Source organism: Artemia sp. Qi Xiang Cuo, chromosome 10 (assembly GCF_049724085.1).
Source record: "Artemia sp. Qi Xiang Cuo chromosome 10, ASM4972408v1, whole genome shotgun sequence".
Taxonomy (NCBI): Eukaryota; Metazoa; Arthropoda; class Branchiopoda; order Anostraca; family Artemiidae; genus Artemia; species Artemia sp. Qi Xiang Cuo.
Genome location: NC_142803.1, coordinates 6,928,031 through 6,952,600, shown reverse-complemented (window position 1 = coordinate 6,952,600; position 24,570 = coordinate 6,928,031). Strand labels below are relative to the sequence as shown.

General features: G+C 35.6%; 2 protein-coding genes across 3 annotated transcripts in view; both read right to left on the bottom strand.

The window, feature by feature from the left end:
• Positions 1-23,926, bottom strand: part of LOC148947420 (troponin C-like) — a 31,843-nt gene extending 7,917 nt beyond the window's left edge. Inside the window, exons 1-3 of one of the 2 annotated variants that reach the window (XM_089095241.1) lie at positions 23,844-23,926; positions 14,241-14,271; positions 8,374-8,637 (exon numbers count right to left, since the gene is read on the bottom strand). In XM_089095241.1, coding sequence (XP_088951367.1) covers positions 8,374-8,637; positions 14,241-14,271; positions 23,844-23,846 — 298 coding nt within the window. In that variant the 5' untranslated portion in view covers positions 23,847-23,926. Of the gene's footprint in view, positions 1-8,373; positions 8,638-14,240; positions 14,272-21,146; positions 21,221-23,843 lie in introns of those variants that run through there. The other variant, XM_089095242.1, reaches the window with a different exon arrangement.
• The window catches only part of LOC148947418 (mitochondrial import inner membrane translocase subunit Tim21), a 523,198-nt gene that overhangs the window by 373,220 nt on the left and 125,408 nt on the right, over positions 1-24,570 (bottom strand). The window lies entirely within an intron of this gene.

Sequence of the window (24,570 nt, the reverse complement as noted above, 5' to 3'; positions counted from 1 at the left end):
ACAGGTTTCTTTCTAGTTATCTTTGGTTTCAGTAAATTTCTTTTCAAAATAATCCCTCTTTGTTCTTCTTCTAAAAGAGTTTACCTTGTTACGGGCAATCCTGAATTCTTCAAAATCTTCACCTTTTTCTGTCCTAAGATGCTGTTCATAAAGATGATTCCTGTTTTCTATTTCATGAACAATTTGAACTCTCATCCAGGGTTTTCGGGGTACATCCTTCCTATCTTTAACGATTTTTAGAGACACGTTTGTTTGTAAATGGGTTGTATAATCGAGCAAAATGTGTCATACGCCTCATTTACATCACCCGTTATTTTAAGAACAGAATTCCAGCTAAGCGTACTCACTTCCTCTGCAAATTTATCTAAATTACCCTTTTTCAATTTCCGCACTTTCCTTTTATTTGCTTTGCTTCTAGTTTTTTGCACACAAGTTATCCTCCTGATAACTGGGAGATGGTCAGATTCGGGATAAATACCCACATCAGCATAACTTGAATTTAAGATCTGAGAGCTGACAAAAACGTTATCTATTAAAGTAGCTGAAGGACTAGAAATCCTTGTAGGTACGCATGCTAAAGGGTAAAGATCATTAGCAACCATGTAATTAAAAAAAATGTAATTAAATCTAAATTATCACCATTCAAATCTAGCAAGTTAAAAATTAACACAGGACATACAGACATTAACAGATCAAAACCTTCAATAAACGCGTCCAAGCGAGTGCTAGGTGGCTTATACACCAGACAAATAATTATTTTTTCTTTTCAATTTCAAATTGAAAAGCTGTTACTACTACTACTACTACTAGCTGTTACTGCTACTACTAATACAGCATTATTACTGCTACTGCTGCTCCTACCACTACTTCTATGATACTAGCGCTATGAAGACTAAGGGTATAAGGGTAAACATTTGAGAAAATATTGAGGGGAAATTTGAACTAAATTAAAACAAAAATGAGCCTACAGATTGTTAAAAGGTGTATCTAAAGGAATCGATTGGGGAATTAAGTTGGAACTTTAAGGCAATACTTAATTAAAGGGAAAGATTCATTTACCAAAAGTTAATATGTGGACGCTACTACTATTACTACTACCACTGCTACTACTACTACTACTTCTCCGACTACTACTTCTATGCAGGTTGTCAAAAGGGCGTATCAGCAATATCTTTGGAACGACCTGGTGTGTGAAGGTAAATCGTACAGGCCTTGTTGTGATGGATGTCAAATTAACCAAAGATATTATTTGCATCCTACTGCTACTACTTCTACAGCTACTACTACTATTGCTCGTGCTATTACTACTACTACTACTACTGCTGCTTCTACTATTGCTATGTACTAGTAGTTGTACTAGCACTAGTACAACTACTGTTGATAAAGCTAAGGGTTTTTACTTTTAGTTTATACTTTTAATAAAACTTCTAGGGTATGATGAAGAGGGACATTTATGAATTTGATCAACTTGGTGGAAGTCATGAAAGACTTGAGAACCAAATCATGGCTAATAAGAGCAAAGCCAAGACAGATAGTCTCTGTGAAAGGCAAAGCAGGCATTACTGTTTCAGAGTTGTATGAAAATGTTTAATTTTACTTGTTGTTGATAGTCTATCATCCATCCTAGGGTAGAACTATGGTAGATAGACATAGAGTTTGCTACTACTACTACTACTACTAATACTACTACTGAAACTACTAATACTACTACTATTGCTGCTACTACTGCTACTACTACTTTTACTATTGATATTACTACTACTACTACTACTACTACTACTACTACTACTACTACTACAACTACTGCCACTACTACTACTACTTCTTCTACTAATGCCACTACTGCTACTACTACTAATACTACTACTACTGCTGCTTCTACTACTACTATTTCTACTACTACTAATACTACTACTACTACCACAACTTCTACTACTACTATTGAACTAAATCAAAAGTATTTGGGTGCATCAAGGTTGTCAAAATAGCAAAGATGCAGTGTCTCAGGAATGATGTATAAAGTGATGTATTAAGTTTTAACTTTCAAGGGAAGTTGGGGGGAACTTAAAACTAAATCAATATAAACTATATAAACCCAAATTGTCAAAATGGTGTCTGTGTAGTATCCCACGAAGAACTAAGAGTATTACGTTGCACCTTGAGTGTATAATATTGGGGATGTTAAATTAAATCAAAAGTCACTATATGTATCCAGTATACTAAAAAGGTTATACCAGTGATATCTTAGGTACTTAGCTAAGAGTATTAGGTTAAAATTCAAAAGGCATGTTGAGTGAGAAGTTGAATCTACGATATCTCGGGGAAGGTTAAAGGAATCAAGTTGAAACTTTCAGGGCCTTTGGAAGAGGATAGTTGACTAAATTTTGTCTATACTCAGGGTTATAAATTGACAGAAGTTAGAATTTCGTCAGCCCTATATAACCCAAAAGATAATGCAGATTTTCAATCCATGTGTTTGAGTATTTTTCCTTCCACCCATTAGCACAAATAAATACGATACAAATATTATTAAAAAATAATTCAAAATTTTTTCGAACACATAAATAGTAAGCCAAAGTCTGGATTTGCATAGAGAAAAACTGCAAAGATTCTTTGCTAAGCCAACGGAAAAGACTATGTAAATTAAAAACGAGCAGATGTAAAAACAACAAAATTCTCAAAGAAAAGTAAAGAGCTACATTAAACCGAAGATGAGTAGAAACAAAGTTGAATAATTTTTTAAGCATATTAGTATCATAAATCACGATACATAATTAAATGAAACCAAAAACGAGCACGTATGACAATGAATAGCTAAGTCAAACTCAAAACAAGCAGAGACTACCACAAAGAGGAGTAGTGCTAACGCCCCATGTGCCGTGTAAGGATCCTAACATAATTTGAACTTTATTTGAAATAAAATAAATGTTAAATACTTCCTCTTTTTTACCTTTAATAAATCTAAAATTATTTGGACTTTCAGGAATGAATATCAGTATATATTAAACTGTCAATCCCCAATCAATTATTGTTGTTTTTTTCGGTGATCTTCGTTATGATACTAATTTTTCATGATTTTTTTGTTTTGGTGTTATGAGAAAAAAATACATAGTTTCAAATAAAGATTGTTTTCAGTAAAGTACAAATTATGTTCTTGTCTGTAGGAGGCACAGAAGGTGTTCGTTACTACATTACGCATAAAAATCTCAAATCCTTATGACAACCTTTTACCACTACATGCAGAGCAAAATCACCCTCTTTTAGCAAACATCAAGAGCATGCCAATAAGCAAAAGAATGGTTCAGCTATAGTCCAGTCCCAGGTAATTGCACTGAGCAAGGCTTTAAAAATAGCAAGACACTTTAAAAATATTGGATTTGTTTGGATTGTGCAAATCTCTGTTGATGCTAAGCTGTCATTATATTATTGGTCTACACTGTTTTCTGTCAGAATACACTGTTTTCTGTCATTTTGATAAGATGACCCAATTCAAAATAATTTCTCACCAGCCTAACTGGTGCATAAGGTTTGAAGAACTCTATCAGTCCGAGATACACACTGCAAAATGTGATTGGTGATTAGGTTTGCATCACCTTCCCAGAGTAGGATAGCGTACTCACTTGTCAATTTCTAAGAAAAATGATTGATTCTAGATCCTTGTGTGAACTGCTAAGACGGTTCTTACAAACAGTTTCCGATTTCTTCTATTGAAATTTCATTCTCCAATAGATAATTTTATTTTACTCTTAAATGGAAACACTGTAAAGACGAAAAGGCTGCAGAGGCAAAGTACATGTTACGGAGATATGCATACCAAATGAACATACCAAAAATTTTCTAAATCTAGAGTGGGCATAATATATAGGGAGTGAAGTTGCAACCACCCTGGCTCATCAATGAGGGGGACCCAAGTGAGGAGTACTTGCTCCTAGATGTGTTTGCCCCTTCCACCTAAATTTTGAAGACCACATTAATTTTGTTTTTCCTCTACCTTTTCATCTGGCCTCTGTTTGTGTTTTCGTTGAAAGAACTGAAACAAAGAATAAACAAATTGCCATGCTTAAATTTTTAGAAACATATTTTTCCCGTCATCAGCTTACGTTAATTGATGCCACACCCTACCTCCCTCCATCTTTTTTTTAACATTGTTATAAATTTAAATATCTGGAACTAGAAAAATTTCAATATACTTGACTCTGTATTTTCTTGCACTTTAAAAACGTTTGGTGCTGCGAAGCATCCAAAAATATACCGAAATATCGCCGATCGTATTTTTATCCAAAATGAAAAATCAAATTACAGAATGTAAATTGAATTTGCCACCATTCGGCTGTCTATGGTCATTGTGTTAAGTACGATCATTCCAAGCAAAAAAATTGATTCGTAAAGCTAATTTATTTGCTTACACGCTGAAAGGTTTCCTTATATTTACGCCTTTAGTTTTAAATTTATCATTCGGTTTGATTGGATCTTGTCAAATTCAAGAGTAGACAAAAGAAAGCTCCATAGCGCACTTCATCAATTTGAATTTTTAGTTTATTTTTGTCTGACAGGTGAAGAAACAGAAATTGAGATGTTTTCTTTTTAGCAATTATTTTAAATGTTCACTCCTAGAAATTAATAGGTCTAGAATTAGGGAAATTAAATTTAGAAATTATCTCCAGATGCCGTGTTCTGTTTATTCAAGTTTAATTTCATAGACATATATTTGGAAACAGCTCCTTTTTATTCTTGTTTTCTTTTATTTTGTTTCTAAGGGTGCCGACATTTTTATTTTTGGTGAAAATTTTCTTTTTTTAGAGTCATCCCATTCAACCTGTTACGAACACTGACGTCATTAAAGGATGAGAAAAGCCCCCATACTCGTATTTTTTTTTTTATCCAAAATGAAAAATCAAATTACAGAATGTAAATTGAATTTGCCACCATTCGGCTTTCTATGGTCATTGTGTTAAGTACGATTCATCCCAAGCAAAAAAATTGATTCGTAAAGCTAATTTATTTGCTTACACGCTGAAAGGTTTCCTTATATTTACGCCTTTAGTTTTAAATTTATCATTCGGTTTGATTGGATCTTGTCAAATTCAAGAGTAGACAAAAGAAAGCTCCATAGCGCACTTCATCAATTTGAATTTTTAGTTTATTTTTGTCTGACAGATGCCGAAACAGACATTGAGGTGTTTTCTTTTTAGCAATGATTTTAAATGTTTACTCCTAGAAATTAGTAGGTCTAGAATTAGGTAAATTAAATTTAGAAATTCTTTCCAGATGCTGCGTTCTGTTTATTCAAGTTGGATTTCATAGACGTATATTTGGAAACAGGTCTTTTTTTTCTTGTTTTCTTCTATTTTGATTCTAAAGGTGCCGACATTTTCATTTTGGGTGAAAATGTTCTTCTTTTAGAGTCATCTAATTCAACCTGTTACGAAGACTGTACGTCATTAAAGGATGAGAAAGGCACCCATTCTTCATTTCTAAATTGGTAAACATGTTTCCATTTCTTGTAATTTTGTTTTTAATTTTGACAAATCTGAGATAGCAATTTTATCTTTTTTGACAATAACGGTTTGGATAGAGCTTTTTTTTCCTTTATTTTACTGTCTAATTGTGCTTTCTAGGACCCAGATATTTTGAATTACTGATATTTCAAAGTATATTCGTAAATATGTTTTTCCCTTAGAGCTAAAGTTTACAGTATCTTGCCAAATCTGTTACTAGTAGGAACGACTTTATGGGACGGGCCATTCGTTCCCCCTAAATTACAAAAATTTACGGAATATGTACAAAAGAGTGGATAATCAGAAAAATCAGGTGTTTTTGTAGGCGTGCACCCAAACCACACTTCCACCTTAATTGCTTCTTATTCTACGCGAAGAATCTTACCAATTTACAAAATCTCCCGAAATTTAGTGCCAATAAAAGAAGTAATAATTTGACTTCTAATTAACATTTTTATTACTCTGTTTTTCACAAGCAGATAGACTAGAGAAAAATAACTTCAGGGCCTGTTTCCAGACCAGTTATGGCTAAACCAGTGGTTCCCAAAGAATTTTGGGCCAAGCCCCACCTAGGCATTTCCAAAATTATAATAGGCCTACCCCCACATGATATTCAGATTGTATTGCTCTAAATCTTATGCACATCAAACACGAACTGTAAGTAATGAGTGCTTCGGCTCATTAGTAAGTTAAACCCTAAAACGTGCAATTTTGATATCAATAGATACATCAAAAGAATCAACTTATTATGCTGATTCCAAAAATATAAGATTCATCAAGTTTAGCGCTACCCATCAAAAGATACGAGACTGAGAAAGCCTGTCTAATTTTTTAAATAGGGGGAACACCCTCTAAAATCCAAGGAACCTTAATGAAAATTACACTGTCAGATTTAGTGTACCAGAGAACCCTACTGTAGAAGTTCCCAGCTTTTGTATACAAAAATGTGGAATTTTGATATTTTTGACAGAAGAAAGATCACGGATGCGTGTTTTTTTGTTTGTTGTTTTTTTTTTTTTTTTTCCAGGGTTGATCGTATCGAAATAATAGACCTGTATTATCAGGAAAGGTTGCATTTGAACGGAAATTAAAAGTTTTAGTGACCTTATTAAGTGACCAAAAAGACTGGAAGGCAACTGTCCCCCTCCCAAACCCCTTTTATGCTCAAAGCTATCTGATCAAATTTTCAGATAGCCGTAAACAAAAAGTTCAAATAGGAATAAATCCTTTTAATAGACTGTGATAAATTTCACAAGAAACACGATATTTCGGTCACATATGCCGAAGATATTTCGGTCACATATGCAGTTACCGTCATAGGTAGGAATACTGATGTATTACTGTAGTAATACTCTACATCAGTGAGTATTACTACTGATGACGGCCACTACATATGTGACCAAAATATCTAGTATTTTTTTAAACTTTATCACTGTCTATTAAAAGGATTTATCCCTATTTGAACTTTTTATCAATCGTCATGGAAAGGTAGTGTGGTCTTTGAAATTATCTTTGAGATAGCTATTTTGTTCAGTATAGTTGAAAGATCAAATAACTATGTCTTGAGGGGTAAAATGACCCCCCATAGTCCGTGGGCAGAGGATCGTAAGTTATGGAATTTGTCCATTATTTAAATATGATATTTGTTATCGGGAAGTATACAGACATTTTTTCCTGGGGGAGGTTATATTTTGTACTTGGGGTTGATTTCAATAAGGTAAATCTTCCTTGGGGAGGGAAATTTCCGAAGGATGAATTTTTCAGGGAAATCTTTACAGTGGAGAGATTTGAAAGACTTCCTATACGAAATTCTTCTCAATTGTCTTACATTCTCTTTGCTAACTTAATTTGTGTGGATATTCTCCCGAGGAATTATCCAGGTTCCACGTGTTTTTATTTCCAGAAAGAAATTCTTACGAAGGGGGGCATTTCCGGAGTGATCGGGAAACCAGTCAGAAATTAAACTCTTTTTCAAATAAAAGTACTAAGGAAAATTTTTCAGGCTGAATCTGTCCGCAAGCAATTTTAGAGGGGGGAGAGATTTTCAGAGAGGATGAAATTGTCTGGAGGGAATTTGAAGGGAGGGGGCGCTCTTTACGTTGGATGAAATTTCCATGGAGGAGTTTTCCTTGGAGGGGGGGGGTATATTTCATGGAGGGTGAACGAGATTTACTGGTTGTTTTTGTAAAACAATCAGAAATTAAATTTTTTTAAACAAGTTTTTTTAACCGCAAGTAAGAAGCAACATTAAAACTCAAAACGAACAGAAATTATTCCGTATATGACGGATTGCCCCCTTCTCAATCCCTCTTTGTTTACGCTAAAGTTTGACTGTTTGTCCATATTTCTTGAGAACGACCCACAGAAACAGTTTAATTAGAGTAGGAAGCTTTTTTAAAAGTGCTATCATCTCTAGGGTAAATAGTAAGATATTAAGGGGAGGGCAAACCTTCATATACGGAATAATTTCTGTTATTTTTAGTTTTAATGCTGCTCCTAACTTTCAGTCAATTTTTTCTTTTCTTTTTTTTTAATTCACCTGAAGGAAGCTGAAATCGATAAGAACTTGGTATATTTCTTCGAACCATCCTTAAGGCATATTTTAGACTGATTTTCTTTAATATAATATTAGTGAAATTTATTCATCAAACTAAATTTTTATCTGTATATAACACCTTTTATTCAATGCACAACGTCATCTAGAGTATATCATCCGAAGGGGACATGTCCTGCACATGACCCACCATTATATTACTATGCCTCACTAGTGGGGCCTTCGCCCCACTTTGGGAATAGTGGGGCTAAACTCAACAAGATTCTAATATGCCGAACCTACCCGTGCCCGTTTTCAACCGTCTCGGAAAAAAGCATTTACCTTCTTTATCGTAAAGTCTAAACGCCTCTTTCAGTTCTTTTTGTAATGCATCTATGTCTTCTTCTATTATAAACTTGGCTGCCAGAATTACAAATTCACTGAATTCCAATTGTCCTGATTTGTCAGCGTCTACTTCTTCAATAAGCTCTTCAAGGACTTTACCATCATAGGCTTGTCCCATTAGTCGAAGAATTGTCCCAACCATGTCACATGGGATGCTGCCTTTTTTGTGGCTGTCGAAGCTATCAAACGCTTTCTTAAGAACTGTAAAAGTAATCAAGGCTTGTCATGTTGTATTGTCATAAAATATAAGTTAAAGCACCAAGGACAGTGAAAATCAAGTTGGATTGTCTGAATCGGTAGAGCGGAAACTTACATTACCAAATATGTCTTCAGAATTTCGGAAAAATTAGGAATTTGTCTTTATAAAAGAAAAAATTAAGACTAATCTATGTGTGGTTATGTAGTGTTCGGCAGTTGAAAGACCAAAATCAAAGAGTTTGTGGTAACCAACTGTAAGTAAAGAGTGACTCGGCTCAATAGCAACCGAAACCCTCACAAACGGAATTTTGATAACATTGGGTACATCAAAAGAATTGGATTTTTATGCTGATTCTAAATATATTAGATTCATTAGGTTTAACCTGTTAAAAGCTAGGAGCCTGATAAAATTTTCCAGATTTTCAACAAAGAGGGAAAACACCCCCAAAAAGGTAATGGTTTCCAGAGATTTTGTTTTTTCCAGGGTTATTTGTCCTAGAAGACCGGGAAAGAGCTCAATATCACGGAAATCAACAGCTCTAGTTCCTGTTTTAAGCTACCAAAAATATTGGAGGGCACCTAGCCCCCTTCCTTTGCCCATTATTTCTCAAGAATTGATCAAAATTTTAAGATAGACATTTAATTCAGCATAGTTGAAAGGTCCAACAACCGTGCTGTTGTTGATGACATAACCCTCCATAGTCCCTGGGGCAAGGGGTGTAAGTTATGTAATTTGTCCATATTGTCTGTATTTTTTTAGCTAATTTTCTGCGGGGAGAGGAGATGGTTTTTCACGGGGAAATTTTCCGTGAGACCAACAGTTTCAGGGAGATTTTTCCAGAAGAAATATTCGAAGAGGGGAAGGGGGTTTCTTGGAATAATTTGAAAAACTATAAGATATAAAATCTTAAAATATAATGTTTTTAACTGAAAGTAAGGAGCAACACTAAAACTTAAACATATATTATTCTGTATATAAGGGGGGCTGACCCTCCTAAGCCCTTGCTCTTTACGCTAAAGTTTGACTTTATGTCCTCAATCTTTAGGAGACACCTAAACACAAGGGCCGTTGATTTTGAATGAGAAGTGTTTTTAAAGAGTTTTAATGCTTTAGCGCCAAGAGTAGCCGTTGAAGAAGGGACAGATTATTATTGTTTGAGCTCTTACGAACGAAAAACCTTAAATTTAATCAATTAATTTCGCTAATTTATTTTCACGGTTCAACACGGTAACACTAATGAAAATTTAACAGTGCCCTAAACACTTCAGGATTTTTATTAACACAAGTATTTATAGATATTTGTCAACTGAAGGGAAGGAATCTTGTTAAAGTATCATATTATTGGAAGTAGCATTATACCTCAGTTCAAGAGCTAACCTTGTTTTGCATATATGTGTGTGGAGAGGAGGTCTCAAAATCTCGTTTGATAGATAAAAATGTTGAAAAGCAATGTTGTAACTCACGAATTAAGAAATGTTGTATTAAGAGAGGATTCTTCTTCATCTTATAGCGGTTAGTTAGTCTTTGATATCTATTCAGAACTGCCACAAAGTATTCAAATAGAAAATAACGCCCAAAAACAGAACTGTATGTTTTGAGTTTTAATTCTTTTAATTTTGTTTTAAGCTTTAATTTTAAGCCCGAATAAAAACCGTAGAGAAAAAATTATGTAATCAATAACATAAAGGCTTGAAACTAGCCCAGGAACAATACGGATAACTTGAAAATTGGAGGTAAAGATACTCAACAGTAGGGAAACAGTACCACGAGTCAAGAGACGGAAGCCCTCTGTAAAATACTGAAGCGCAAAATATTGAAATGCTCTTATTCAGTATATTACTTCTTAGACAAGAAGATCTTTTTTAGAACCGTTAAGCCCATCGGAAATAATTAAAAGGCGTTTTTGATAATTCTCTTTATTGATTTTTACTCTTTTCCTGGAGCTCCTCCCCCCCCCCATCCCCGTAAAAAAATACCCTGGAAAGATTCCCCAGAAAATTTTTCTCGTGGAAAATTTTTCCACAGAAAATTCTCAACTGACCAAAAGGCAGCATTTGCATGTTAATACTGTTATTAATACTGATGCTACTACTGTTGCCACTACTAAAAAGTGCTACTATCTGCCCCACTACCACCATTAGTACTATGATACTAGTGCTGTTAAGGCTAAGTGTATGAAAGTGAAAATCTTAGAGAAAATTGAGAGAAAATTGGAACCAAATCAAAATACACTATGCTCATGCAGATTGTCAAAAGGGTTTATCTTAAGAATGGATTGGATTAAGTTGGAACTTTCAAAGAATGCTTATGGGGGAAGATCAACTGACCAAAAGGCAATATGTACATACTAATACTAATATGTACATGTGCATACCACAACTGTTGATGCTACTACTACTCCAGCTACTACTTCTATTGCAACTACCAGAAAGGCTAAGAGTATAATAAATGAAAATACAAAGAAGCATATGAATATACAGGTTATCAAATGGATATATTGGCAATGTTATCAGTAACGGCTAATTGCATTAAGATGAAACTTCCAAAACTTGATGAGAGGGATGTTCAACTGACCAAATTGTCATAAGTAAATACTACTGCTGTTACTAGCACTAGTTCTAATGCTATTATACTACTAATAGCACTAATAATACTAATCCTACTACTGCGACTACTATTACAACTATATCTAAGGATAAGAAGGTGAGATTTTCTGCAAATATTGAGAGGGAGGTGAAATGAATCACATCACGTCGTCTGTTCGCAGGCTGTCAAAAAGACGTATCAGCAATACCTTAGGAGCAGCTTTGTGTTTGGAGTTGAAACTTACAAGGCTTGTTGTGCGAGATATTGAGCCAACCAAAGGACAATATTTGCATCCTAATGCTACTGCTTCTACTCATACTGCTAATGCTGCCAAAACTGCTACTATTATTACTACTGCTACTGCTGCAACTGCTTTTAATGTCACTACTACTGCTATTATTAAGTCTGCCGCTGCTACTGTTATGCACTGTAATTTCTGTTCGTTTTTGGTTTCGTTTATTTATTAATGATGATTCAGGGTAGTTTTACCCTTCGTCCATTATTTGACTTTATTTCTTCTCGTGTTCGGTTTAATGAAGCTCTTTACATTTCTTTAAAAAATTTCTGGAAAAAGTTTTTTTTTAATTAATTTCATTAAGGAGTACATCCTTGCCTACACAAGCTATATGCTCTATGCTGAGGTATTTATTTTGATGCAATATGTTTTTTATACTTACCTTAGACCCTTAGACCTTAGATCCTCCAGAGCCAGGACTGGCTTTTAGGGTGTCTACGAAGCCTCGCCAGAAATCTCGGAACTGAGCTGCAGCCGTGACATCCTCTCACTATGGTTGAAGGACAGCTCCGCACTTTTCAGGTCCCGGTCGTACTGCCGTCGTAGGGTGTGTCTTTGTCGACCTCTTTTCCGCCTCCCCTCGGGGTTCCACTCATATATTGATTTTGGGAGTCAATCCTCTGGCATACGAAGGACGTGACCAAGATACGTCCATCTCCTAAGCATCAAGAGGTCAGTAACTAATGGCTGACCGGATCGCCGACGGACTTCTATATTGGTGACATTTTCCTGCCACGATATGTTCAGGATCCTTCTACGGCACATGTTCTCAAAAACTAGGACACGTTTCTCCAGTTGGACGTTTAATTTTCAGCATTCGCTAGCATAGAGGAGGATAGACATAGCATTGCTATTTAGAAGTCTTAGCCTTAAGTGCAGAGAGTATTTACTACTGCGCCAAACTGGTTTCAATTTATTAAAAGCCGATGTTGCCTGTCCAATTCTCCTTTTAATTTCGTTAGCTATTTCACCATCATATTCAATCCAGCTCCCAAGATACTTAAATTCTTTGACCTGGTCAATTGCTTTACCTTTGCATTTTAGTATCAGCGGGGAGTCAGATGTGGCCATGCTCTTCGTCTTACTGACATTCGCTGCAAGCCCCAATTTCTCGGCCTTTTCATCTATGGCATCGAGTAGCAGCTGCAGTCGCTGTTTCGCTTCTTCGAGAAGAACAACGTCATCTGCGAAGTCTAGATCCGAGAGCTGACGGCTGCTAATCTTCACTCCACAGCCTGAAGACTGCCGTAGAATATAGTCCATTACAATGACAGACAGGAACGGGGATAGTACACAACCTTGTTTGGCTCCAGACATTATCTTAAAGAAACGTGTGTACCCATTTTCTGTGCGAACGCAGCATTCACTATCTTCATAAAGTGCCATTATCATTTTGACTAGTTTATCAGGTACTCCGTAATAATTTAGAATCTTCCATATAGTATCTGCGTCGATAGAATCGAATACCTTTTCAAAATCAATGAAGAGCAGGTACATCTATTTGTTCCATTCTCTTGACTCTTCCATCATCAGCCTTAGAATGAAAATAAGGTCAGAACAAGACCTACTAGGTCGGAACCCGTGTTGCTCTTCTCTGAGGTGTGAATCTAGGGCTGCTCTTAGGCGTTCTAGTATGACAATGGTTATACTAGATGTTATTTAAACCAAAACGAGCAGAAATTAGCATAACTCATAATTCTAAACTAAAGAATTGCTGGTGAAAGAGACTTCGAATAAACAGAAATTAAAATGATCAGGGAAAAATACCACAAGTAATCTTGGGCTGCAAGCCCCTTAAGCCTTGCCCCAGGTCTAGAGCGTGTTTAGACGCTTAGCAAAATCTATATAACTCATTGATACTTGCCCCTGGGGCTCCAGATATCTTGTTATCTTCACAAAAATGTTTATTGAGTCTTCTGACTTTTCTGATTAAAATGGTTGTTAAGAAGGTTGGATCCAGCACCGAAGAGGCGTTACGGGGGAACCAAAAGCGAAATCGGCACGGATGGGGGTTGGTTGTCCATTCCCTTTTGGTCCTACGAACCAGTTGAGTCTTTCAATTTCCAATTGAATGATCTCCGTCCCAAGTTTGAACGACCCCCTCAATATAAAATTGCCGAGAAAAAAAAACGCTACCTTATTCAGGCAGCCGTGAATTAAATTCTTCAAATTTGTGGTGCAATACGAGTTTCTTTGAAATACTATACCGAAGGCATGCAACCTTTCCCGTAAATAGTGATTGCCTCATTTTTGCTTTTAAGCGTTTATGAGCGAGTCCCACTCTTCCAGATAATATGTGATGTTATGATCCTTTTTCTGTTTTATGAATTTTCCATAGCTTTACGCAGTGGTAAAACCTGGCAGGAATAACGAGAATCAAACAAATTTAAGGACGTGGATTTAAAAAAAAAAAGACCGAATTAGCCTATACACAAAAAAAACCGATTTATATGAAAAACAATAAGAGTTACGGGGGTAAGCTTGAAAATAAAGACGTTTAGATGTACTAAACAAAGGAACTGTTGCATACAAGACACATAGTTTAGTTTTGTGCAAAATTTAAGCATTTTTAAAATGCAGTTCAACTGTTACATACAAAAAAAAATCTGGTAACAGTGAATGAGATAGAAACATTCACTACTGTAGTAACTGAATTATGGTTAAAATAGTACATATAAAAAAACAATTCACTTACATGAAAAAAATTGTGTAAGAATAGCTTACTTTGAAGTTGGTCCTTTGTCAGGTCTTCTGCCTGCAAAAAAGGACAGAGTTTATCAATCCCAATGAGACTACGAAAAAATAATACGGACCATAATACTATTTAATGTGCTGCATTTAATGTATTTAATTGACATTATTTTTTGCTTTGTATAAAAACACCAATAGAAATGTTAGAATCGTAAATTCTCAGAATTTTTTTTATATATTCCTGACTTAGAGGTGAACTTTAACCTGAATTCTTCATGTTTTGAACTAATATATTAGAAACAAAAAAATATTTTGAGTTATTAGATATTCCCAGAAAACTAAAATAAGTTTCGCTGATGTATAAATGTAAAATTATCTTATTACCGTTTTCTGCAAGAAATGGTTTCTTAGGAAAAATTACCATTATAAAATTGTAGTTCCGAATTGTTCATTAGAGTTTATTCTAGATTACAGAAACATTTGGTAGGAAAACATCGCTCTCTCCACTGGATCCACTACGCATAAATAATACCTTGTATATTAAGTTAATGGCTCATTTAAAAGCTACTGCCTCTTTCTCTACTTACCTCTTATAAGTTTGTCTTAATATCTCCATGAAAAAGTGCCATATGGTACGTTCTGGAATGGACAGGCTAGGAAGCATAGTATGGGTACTATTATAATATCCATTTACAAAAATCATTAACCCAGGCTTACAGTTCCCCTCTCGTACCCCCTTCCTGACCCCCTTGATAAGTTGAAATCTGAAATCACCTTTTGGAAGAAAAAAAATCTTTAAACAGAATACACTTTATTCATTTTAATTTTTCATGAAAATCCTTAGATTTGGTGGGTGCAAATTTTTAAAGATTGGTGATAACGAACCACTTGGCCTCTCCTAGTTACGCAACAAAATTAGATATACTTGTATCTTGAGGAAACATTTTGGGGACATTTTGAGGAAAGTAGAAAGTAAAATCAAAGTTTAATGCCGAATCTTTACAACAACAAGAAACATCGTATTGACTTCTTTATTTTTTCTCCCTAAATTGAGCGAAGATTTTTTTTTTTTTTTTTTTGTAAGGTTCATTGCGCAAGTTTGAAGAAAAACAAAACCGAGGGAAAACCGATTCTAAACATAACACAATATTTTTTCAACAGAAAATATTTGAATCTAAAACTTAGAGAGAACAAAAGTTATTGCTTCGCTGATAGCGCAAGACATATCTAGAAAACTTGCTAATCTATAAAGCTTGCTTAAATAAACCAACTCAAGGTATTTCCCAATATTTGCCAAGTTCTAAAAATGCCCTTTACTTAAAACTGGGCTTGCTAGAGTTACTTAGAGAGTTATGATTGAATCATGATCATAGGCAGCGCGCTAGCGCTGCCTAAGTAAAGAACGATGTGGTCACAATGTGTTTTTTTTTCTCCATACCCGGGCACTTCGTATCGAAGGAGTTGTCGTAAAAACTTCGAAAATGGCTCATACGATTGGGAATTGGAGTGGCTAGAGCCCTTTTTAATAGTCGAAAGTGATTGGAAGGTGACTAAGAACCCCCCCCCCCCACGCCCATCATTCCCCCAAACATATCCAATCAAAATTTTGAGATAGCCATTTTGTTCAGTGTAGTTGATTTCCAGATAGAAAATATGTTTTTGAGGAGGACACTCCCCCACAACCCTCAGGGCAAGGGCTTTAAGTTATGCCCTGAGGGCATATAAGAACGATGTTGGCACAATGTACTATTTATTTTTTCCCTTAGAGCAGGGCACTTCAAATGGAAGGGGTCGTCGTACAAACTTCAAAAGGAGCTCATTCGATTGGAAATTGAGAGTTCTAGTGCCCTATTTAATAGTTGAAAGTGATTGGAGGGCAACTAGCCCCCCACCCCCATACCCATCATTCCCCCAAACACATCCAATCAAAATTTTTCAGATAGCCATTTTGTTCAGCGTAGTTTATTTCTTGTTAGAAAATATATCTTTGAGGAGGACACTCCCCCACAACTCTCAGGGCAAGGGTTTTAAGTTATGCCCTGGGGGCATCTAAGGTTTTTATAGAAGGCATTGTCGTAGAAAACTTTAAAATATGCTCATTCGATTGGAAATTTGAAGGGCTAATACCCTTTTTAATAGTCGAAAGTGATTGGGGGGTAACTAGCCCCCTCTCCTAATCCCATCATTCCCCCAAACACATCCAATCAAAATTTTGAGATGGGCATTTTGTTCAGCGTAGTTGATTTCCAAATACAAAATATGTTTTTGAGGAGGACACTCCCCCACAACCCTCAGGGCAAAGGTTTTAAGCTAGGTCCTGGGGGGCATATAAGGTTTTTATAGAAGGTGTTGTCGTAGAAACTTCAAAACAGGCTCATTCAATTGGAAATTCAAAGGGAGAGTGCTCTTTTAAATAGTCAAAAGTGATTGGAGGGCACCTCGCCTCCCCCCCCCCACGCACATCATTTCACCAAATACATCCAATCAAAATTTTGAGATAGCCATTTTGTTCAGCGTAGTTGATTTTAGGATAGAAAATATGTTTTTGAGGAGGACAACTCCCCCACAGCCCTCAAAGCAAGGGTTTTAAGTTATGCCCTTGGGGCATATAAGGTTTTTAAAGAAGCTGTTGTCGTAAAAACTTCAAAAAAAGCCCAAGGATTGGAAATTCAAAGGGATAGTACCCTTTTTAAAAGTCGAAAGTAATTTGAGGTAAACTAGCCCCCCTCTCACGCCCATCTTTTTCCCAAACACGTCCAATCAAAATTTTTAGATAACCATTTTATTCAACGTAGTTGAAAGTTTTGGAAATTAGGTCTTTAAGAATGACAACCCCTCCCCCCACAGCCCTCAGGGCAAGGGTTGTAAGTTATACCCTGGGGTATATAGAGTTTTTCTTGAAAGCGTTGTGGTAGAATCTTCAAAAGAGCTCATTCAATTGGAAATTGAAAGGGCTAGTGCCTTTTTTAATACTTGAAAGTAATTGGCTAGCGACTAACGCCCCTCTCACACCCAGAATTTTTCCAAAACACATCCAATCAAAAATTTGAAATATCCATTTTTTTCAACATAGTTGAACGTTCTGGAAATTAGGTCTTTTAAGATGATAACCCCCTCAGAGCCCTCAGTGCAAAGATTGTAAATTATGACCAGGGGGCATATAACGTTTTATATAGAAGATTGTTGCATAAATCATAGGCAGCGCGATCGCGCTGCCTAAGTAAAGAATGGGGACACTCGAGAAAGAGACAAAAAACGGGGACTAAGTAAAGAGGAGGACACTCCCCCACAACCCTCAGGGCAAGGGTTTTAAGTTATGCCCTGGGAGCATATAAGAACGATGTTGGCACAATTTATTATTTATTAATTTTTTTCTTTACAGCAGGGCACTTCGTATCGAAGAAGTTGTCGAAGAAACTTCGAAAAGCGCTAACTCAATTGAAAATTGGAGGGGCTTATGACCTTTTTAATAGTCTAAAGTGATTGGATGGCGAATAACACCCCTTTCATGCCCACCATTTCCCAAAACACATCCAATCAAAATTTTGAGATAGGCATTTTATTCAGCCTAGTTGATTTCCAGATAGAAATTATGTTTTTGATGACAGTCCCCCACAGCCCTTAGGGCAAAGGTTGTAAGTTACGCCCTTGGGGCATATAAAGTATTTTATAGAAGGCGTTGTCTTAGAAACTTTAAAAAAGGTTCATTCAATTGGACATTCAAAGGGCTAGTGCCCTTTTTAATAGTCGAAAGTGATTAGAGGGCAACTAAACCGCCTCTCACGTCCACCTTTTCCCCAATCATATCGGATCTAAATTTTAAGATACTCAATTTTTTCGACGTAGTTTTAAGTTCTAGACCTTAGGTTTTTGAGGATGACAACCCACCCACAACCATCCGGGCGAGGGCTGTAAATTATTCCCTGGGGGCATATAAGGTTTTTACAGAACGTGTTTTCGCCGAAATTTCAAAAAGTGCTCATTAGATTGGAAATTGAAAAGCCTAGTGCCCTTTTTAATAGTCGGAAGTGATTGGAAAGCAACTAACACCCCTTCCACGCCCACCATTTCCCCAAACACATCCAATGAAGATTTTCAGATTTTCAGATAGATATTTTGCTCCACGCAGTTCAAAGTTCAGGAAATTATACCTTTGAGCAGGACACTCCCCCCACAGTCTTCAGGGCAAGGGTTATAAGTTATGCCGTGGGGCATATAAGGTTTTATTGAAATCTTTGTTGTAGAAACTTGAAAAAGGGCTCATTCGATTGGACATTCAAAGAGGTAGTGCCCTTTTTAATAATCAAAAGTGATTTGAGGGTAACTAACCCCCCTCTCATGCCCATCTTTTCTCCAAACACATCCAATAAATATTATAGATAGTCATTTTATTCAACATATTTCAAAGTTTTGGAAATAAGATCTTTAAGGATGACAACCCCTCCCCTCTCCCCCCGAGTCCTCAGGGCAAGGGTTGTAAGTTATGCCCTGATCGTATAAGGTTTTTATTGAAAGCGTAGAAACTTCAAAAGGGCTCATTCAACTGGAAATTGAAAGGGCTAGTGCCTTTTTTATCAGTTGAAAGTGATTGGAGAGCGACTAACTCCCCTCTTATGCCCATCATTTTCCTAAACAAATCCAATCAAAATTTTGAGATATTCATTTTGTTCAACGTAGTTGAAAGTTCATGAAATTAGGTCTTTTAGGATAATAACCCCCTCAGAGCAATCAGTGCAAGGTTGTAAGTTATGCCCTGGGGCATATAAAGTTTATATATAAAGTTGTTATAGAAATTTCAAAAAGGACTCATTTGATTGGAAAGTTGAACTGCCCTTTTTAATAGTCGACAGTGAACGGACAGTAATTAACCCCCTCTCACGCCTACTATGTTACTGAATACATTTAATCAAAGCCTCGAGATAGCCATTTTGTTCAATTTATTTGAAAGATCTGTAAATTATATATTTAAGGATGACAAACCGCCCAGAGCCCCAAGGGCAAAGGTTGTAAGTTCTGCCCTGGGGGCATATAAGGTTTTTATAGATAGAGCTGTCATAAAACTTCAAAAGGGGCTCATTCAATTTGAAATTGAGAGGGCTAGTGCCCTTCGTAATTGTCGAAAGTGATTGGAGGGTAACTAACCCCCCTCTCACGCCCACCATTCCTCCAAACACATCCAATCAAAATTTTCAGATAGCCATTTTGTTCAACTTAGTAGAAAGTTCTGAAAATTAGATCTTAGAGAATGACACTCCTCCCCCAGCACTTAAGGCAAGGATTGTAAGTTATGCCCTGGGGGCATATAAGATTTTTATTGAACATTTTGTTCAAAGGGCTCATTTGATTGGAAATTGAAAGGCCTAGGGTCATTTTTAATAGTTGAAAGTAAATGGAGAGCGACTACCGCCCCTCTCACGCCCATCATTTCCCCAAACACATCCAATCAAAATTTAGAGATAGCCATGTTGTTTAACGTAGTTGAAAGTTCTGAAAATTCAGTCCTAGAGGATGACAACCACCCTAAAAGACCTTAAGGTAAGGGTTGTAATTTATGCCCTGGGGCATATAAGGTGCTTATAGAAAGCGTTGTCGTTTCCAAAAAGGCTCATTCGATTGGATATCGAAAGGTCTAGTGCCCTTTTTAATAGTCGAAAGTGATTGGAAGGCTTGACATTTTTATGGTAAAGGTCGATGTGGGTATAATGTATGATTTGTTGTTGTTGTTGTTTAGACCAGGGCACTTCGTATCGAAGGAGTTGTCGTTGGAACTTCAAAAAGGGCTCATTCGATTGAAAATAGAAAGGGCTGATGCCCTTTTTAATAGTCGAAAGTGATTTGAGGACAACTAATCCCCCTCCCACTCCCACCCTTCCACGCCCACCCTCGCACGCCAACCCTCCCATTTCTGCTCTTAAAACTTAACCATATCAAAATAGCGTAAGTGTATCCAGGCTATCAAAGAAAGTAAACAGATTTTTTTGTGAAAGGTATCAAGTTTTCCATTTCAGGTCAACTAGAGGAGATATGAAACTAAAGTAAACAGTACTAGTTTTGTCCAGATTTTTAAAAGGGTGTATGTTGGTAAAAATTGCCAAAAATTTTTCTCCAGCATACAAATAGCAGGCCAAACTATAAATTCTTAAAAAATGAAAAGATTTAAGGTATTATTTTCTTTTTCCCTGAAAAGACTATGTCAATATAAAAAGAATAGAAATTAATTTAAATAATTTTTCCACAAAATAAATTTTTTAAAGAAAAGTAAAGAACTCCATTAAACAAAAAATTAGCAAAAATAAAATCAAATAATCTACCAAGCGTGAAACTACCACAAATCAGTAACGATAAATAAATGAAACCCAAAACGAACAGAAATTACAATAATTAACCCAGTCAAACTCAAAACGAGCAAATACAAATGAATGTGCATTGTCAGTTTAATATGCATATACTAATATTTAGTAATCATAATGTTAATATTATTTGATTTAGATCCATGTGCATTTACTGTATTATTATCTTTTATCGACAATTGGGCGTGGAAGGGTTGGTCGTAAAACTTGGAAGGGAGTAAGATACTGAAAATCGGTTCAAGTGCCTTTTCAAATTAATTGGAAGATAACCAGCTCACTTCTTGCATCCTTTTTTCCCAACAACCCCCCAGCCCCCACTCCCCGTTCGTAGCCATCGTGATACCAGATCAAGGCCTCGAAATAGCCCTTTTGTTCAAAATTGTAGACGGGTTGAATAAAAAATAGCTCCGGGGATGAAGTGAACCCCGGCTGTAAATAGCGACGAAGATCAAACTACCTTTTCATCATAGTTAACAAGTAGAACAATTGAGACATTTTGCATAAGACAGTGGAATGCAACTTTAAATGAATATTTCGACCCTATATCCAAGGGAACAAATGAAAAAAAAAAGAATATAAAAGAACTCACATTTAAATACAATCTTTAAAACTAAAATCTTTTCAAAACAGTCCTAGCATCATTACTTCAGGGAAGTTAAACCAGGACTGATACATCAAGCGAATTGGGAAAAGGCAATTCATTCAAGGGGAATAAAAATATTTAAGAAAAAAGCACTCAAAGCTAATCTTGCCTGTTTGGCAGCCAGCCTAGAAGGTCTGTCTAGAAGGCTAGATTAGCTTTGAGATCCTATTTTTAAATGTTTTTATTACACTTGAATTAATTACCTTTTTTCACTTCGCTTGATGTACCAGTCCTGGTTGAACTTCCCTGAAGTAAGGATGCTAGGACTGTTTTGAAAATATTTTAGTTTTAAAGATTTTTTTTTAACGTGATTTGTTTAATATTCTTTTTCTTTTTTGTTTTGCTTTAGACGGCCCTTGGAAAAAAGGGTCAAAATATCCATTTAAAGTTTCATTCCACTGTCTTATACAAAATTTCTCTATTGTTCTACTTGTTGTTTATGAGCCCCATTTCCTGAGACAAGGGCCATAAATTATGAAAATTGATTTGAAATTTTATAGTGAGAAAGGGAGCGGTGCTTCACCTTGGGTGTTTTATTGACTTGCCACTTTGAAGGGTTGTCCCCTTCGCCGAGAAGAGCAAATGTTTTACTGGGAAGATGAAGGTTATTAGAGGCCTGAAATGGACCAACAAAACATTGTGTTCATGGTCAGTTTCAAACTTACAACCATAATTCTTTGGGCCAAAGGAAACTTAATGTACACAGGAAACTCCTCTCCCCATAAGAAAATTGGGCCCAAAAACAGCAATAAATTTTCATCCGATCGGCTTGAAATTTATATCCTTCATTATTTGGGCTTAAGGGATCCAAACAATGTGGGCCAAAAAAGGGCGAAAAATGACATAAAAAATTTGAGCAAGTTGAAACTTAGAACTTTAAGTCTCATGACCAAGGAAAATGTACAAAAATAATTTAATTTGGGGGTATGGCCCCCAAGGAAGGAGATCCCAAAGGGATTAATTTTCCAATCAGCTTGAAGTATATCCATGTTTTGGCAAAATGAAAATAAGTCTTAACTTTGACTTGGTTATTATGCATTTCACTTTATGTTCGTCTTAGGATTCATTTATTTATTCAAAGAAGTTCTGTTATCTTTTTGTTTCATGTAATTATCCATAGTAAGTCTGATAGTAAGTCATAGTAAATCATAGTAAGTTCGGTTCATTTTAAGTCTGACTTATTACATGACTTTGTTTCTACTCGTTTAAATTTCTGTTATCTTCGTTATCTAACAGAACTATTAACAGCAGCTCTGTTATCTTTTTGTTTCATGTATTTATTCATAGTAAGTCTAATAGTAAGTCATAGTAAGTTCAGTTCATTTTAAGTCTGACTTATTACATAACTTTGTTTCTACTCGTTTTAAATTTCTTGTATCTTTGTTATCCAACAGAAATGTCAACAGCAGTTCTGTTATCTTTTTGTTTCATGTAATTATCCATAGTAAGTCTGATATTAAGTCATAGTAAGTCATAGTAAGTTCGGTTCATTTTAAGTCTGACTTATTACATGACTTTGTTTCTACTCGTATTAAATTTCTGTTATCTTTGTTATCCAACAGAACTGTTAACAGCAGTCCTGTTATCTTTGTGTTTCATGTAATTATTCATAGTAAGTCTGATAGTAAGTCTTAGTAAGTTATAGCGAGTTCGGTTCATTTTAAGTCTGACTTATTGTATGACTTTGTTTCTACTCGTTTTAAAGTTCTGTTATCTTTGTTATCTAACAGAACTGTTAACAGTAGTTCTGTTATCTTTTTGTTTCATGTAATTATTCATAGTAAGTCTGATAGTAAGTCATAGTAAGTTCTGTTCATTTTAAGTCTGACTTGTTACATGACTTTGTTTCTACTTGTTTTAAATTTCAAACAAGCTATGCTTCTTGGACCAAACTACCTTTGGTAGTGCCTGTAGAATAATTATCTAGGCAAAATAACGATAGATTAAATAAAATAAGTGAATAATTGGCATGGTGTGAACATGGCTCTTTAATTATCTTTGAAAAACTTTCTTTTTGCAAAATTTTTATGTTAAGTTAGTCACTGAGAGTCTGAGATACCACTTTATCTTAGACTTTACGAATTAAAGAATTTCTCTTCCTACTTTTTACGACCATCCACTCTATTTAATTAGGATGAAGCAAAAAAAGGAACAAAATACAATTTGTTTAGGATCAAGAATGGAACATTTGGATCAAGTTACTCTTTACTATGTCAAATCTATTGCATAGACAAGGGATTTTCCAGGATTTTTTACCCAGGATTTTGTTCAGGGTGAGGTTTTTTTTTGGGGGGGGGGGGCCAAACCCGGTAGCCCCCTCCCCTGGATGCTTTTTGCATAGACAAGGAAAAAATCAAATGAAAACATGGTTACGTATAAGATTGATTCAACGGGAGTATGTAAGTGGTATCTCAGCGGTCGTGGCTATAAAATGCTCTAATGGAAGATTATGTACCTTTTTTGACCAATCTTATTTATGGCTAGCCCGTGAAACTTTCTTCATGAAAAAGAATATACATGCCCGTGTTAAAATCTATTTACCATGAAAAATCCTCCCTTCCCTCTGATTTCTTCCATAGCAGCAGCCTATAGAAAAAAAATCCGCTATTTTTCAAAAGAACAAATTCACATATTCGTACTCACCATTTTTACACCTTTTCACTTCTCTTGTTTTCTCAAAACTGAATCAAATTATGCCCCTATTTCATCTTAAGAGTGAAATATTACAGTCGTTTGCGTCGTATTTAGAGAATAGGGAAATGTTGAACACTTATATCTTCCGGAATCGTAAACAATAGGAGCATGGAAACAGCATACAGGTTGCTGTTATTTTAAAGCAAATGTCCGACTCTCATAAAACTACTGTTTTTACGACTTCAAAGAAGGAGTAAATTTAATTTGGCAGACGCAATTAGTCAAGTCCTCAAAATAATTTCCAAGAGAAAAGATTTTCACAAGGGATGTAAAAACAAACTGCAAAATACATTTGGATCTCGAAGAAAAGCATGTTCATGTCTGAATATTTAGAATTTGATTATAGTACTGTATTTTCTTAGGAGGAAAACAGAATTGTCCGAAGAGGCATCTCACCTTAAATCCAATAGTCCTTTGTATTTTTATAACATCTCACTGGCTTGCTATAATTTTTACATAATTCCTTTTTTCCAGGTGATGTTAGCCCTCCCCCTCCCAAAACCGATCCTTCATGCCTGATAGGGACAATCAGGGGTCCATTAGAAATTAATTCGCTCATATATATTTTGTTTAAATTATATATTGGCGTAGCCTATATCAGCGTTACATTGAAAACGTAAAACACATTTTAATACGCTCTTTCAGCCCAAAAATAAATATAAAAAAGTAACAAAAA